Genomic DNA, 1132 nt, shown 5'->3' on the forward strand with positions numbered 1-1132 from the left:
ACGATATATATATATATATATATATATATATATATATATATGTATGTATCCTTATACATATTCTCTCTACACAGGGGGTTCAACAACAATCATCAACAATAACAACAATAACAACTACAACAAAAACAGTAGCAGTTACAAAAACAGTAATATTAACAACGGCGACAAAAACAATGATAAACAAACACCATCATTATCATCAATAACAACAGCAGCAGCATGCAGCGACAACAAACACGTTAACTCGCGCAATCTGTCCGCTCATTCACCGCGAACGGTAATTTCAACAGTATTGTGTTGATATTATAGCCGTCAAACTAGTAACACGAAGAAGCACAATAGTGTCGCTCACCTGATATTTCGGCATCATCGTCATCGTCTCCGAGCCACTGCGCCGACACGGCCCGTCCCAGCAGCACGATCGCGAACAGCAGCGCCAGCACTTTGAAGCGTAACGTCATGCCGACGAACCTGCGAGGAAAAGCTTCGGCTTCACTCACCCACGTCGCACGCATGTTTTCCTTCTACAATAGCAGCAGCCCCTACTCGCGCTCTCGCTCTATACTATCCGTGTGTGTGCGGTGTGTGGGCGAGAGAAAGAACGAGAGAGATAGAGGCGCGTGCGCGTGTTATCGGAGGCAAGCAGACGGAGCTCAGTGGGCAGCAGTCACTGACAGCTATAGCGCGAGGTTCGACTACGTCTTTTATCACAGAGACGTCGCGTACGGCCCGCCTGGTTTTATACTCGACAGCCAGTCGATCCGTTCTGCATTCAACGATAAATCAGCTCGCCCCGTGCGCCTCGTCTGCCCATCTCGTTAATTGCGAAACCTTTCGCGTGCGCATGCGTGTGCAAGATAAACCCGTCTGTCGTCCCAAGGTGTATTCATAAGAAGTCGACACGTAGGTTGCGATTTCGTGCGACCGAGGTTAATTACTGGGAAGCACAGCAGTTCGCAAGCAACACTGTCGTGAATAGGAAACGCAAATGAGAGTACGTGGTCGTCAGGTGTCGTGTTTGGGGGTTGATTGCACATGCATCTGGTAACGCTGTGACAGTCGGCCCTGCGGTGGGAAGGACTCTCGCTCTCTCTCTCTCTCTCTCTCTCTCTCTCTCTCTCTCTCTCTCTCT

At 48.7% G+C, this 1132-nt stretch overlaps 1 protein-coding gene across 2 annotated transcripts in view; it reads right to left on the reverse strand.

Annotated features, from left to right (window-relative positions):
- Positions 1 to 1132, reverse strand: part of LOC106807104 (U8-agatoxin-Ao1a-like) — a 47348-nt gene that overhangs the window by 21271 nt on the left and 24945 nt on the right. For both annotated transcript variants that reach the window (XM_014809361.1, XM_014809360.1), the window contains exon 2: positions 353 to 471. In XM_014809361.1, the coding sequence (XP_014664847.1) occupies positions 353 to 461 (109 nt within the window). In that variant the 5' untranslated portion in view covers positions 462 to 471. The remainder of the gene's footprint in view (positions 1 to 352; positions 472 to 1132) is intronic.

The sequence above is a fragment of the Priapulus caudatus genome, unplaced genomic scaffold, assembly GCF_000485595.1.
Source record: "Priapulus caudatus unplaced genomic scaffold, Priapulus_caudatus-5.0.1 Scaffold196, whole genome shotgun sequence".
Taxonomy (NCBI): Eukaryota; Metazoa; Priapulida; class Priapulimorpha; order Priapulimorphida; family Priapulidae; genus Priapulus; species Priapulus caudatus.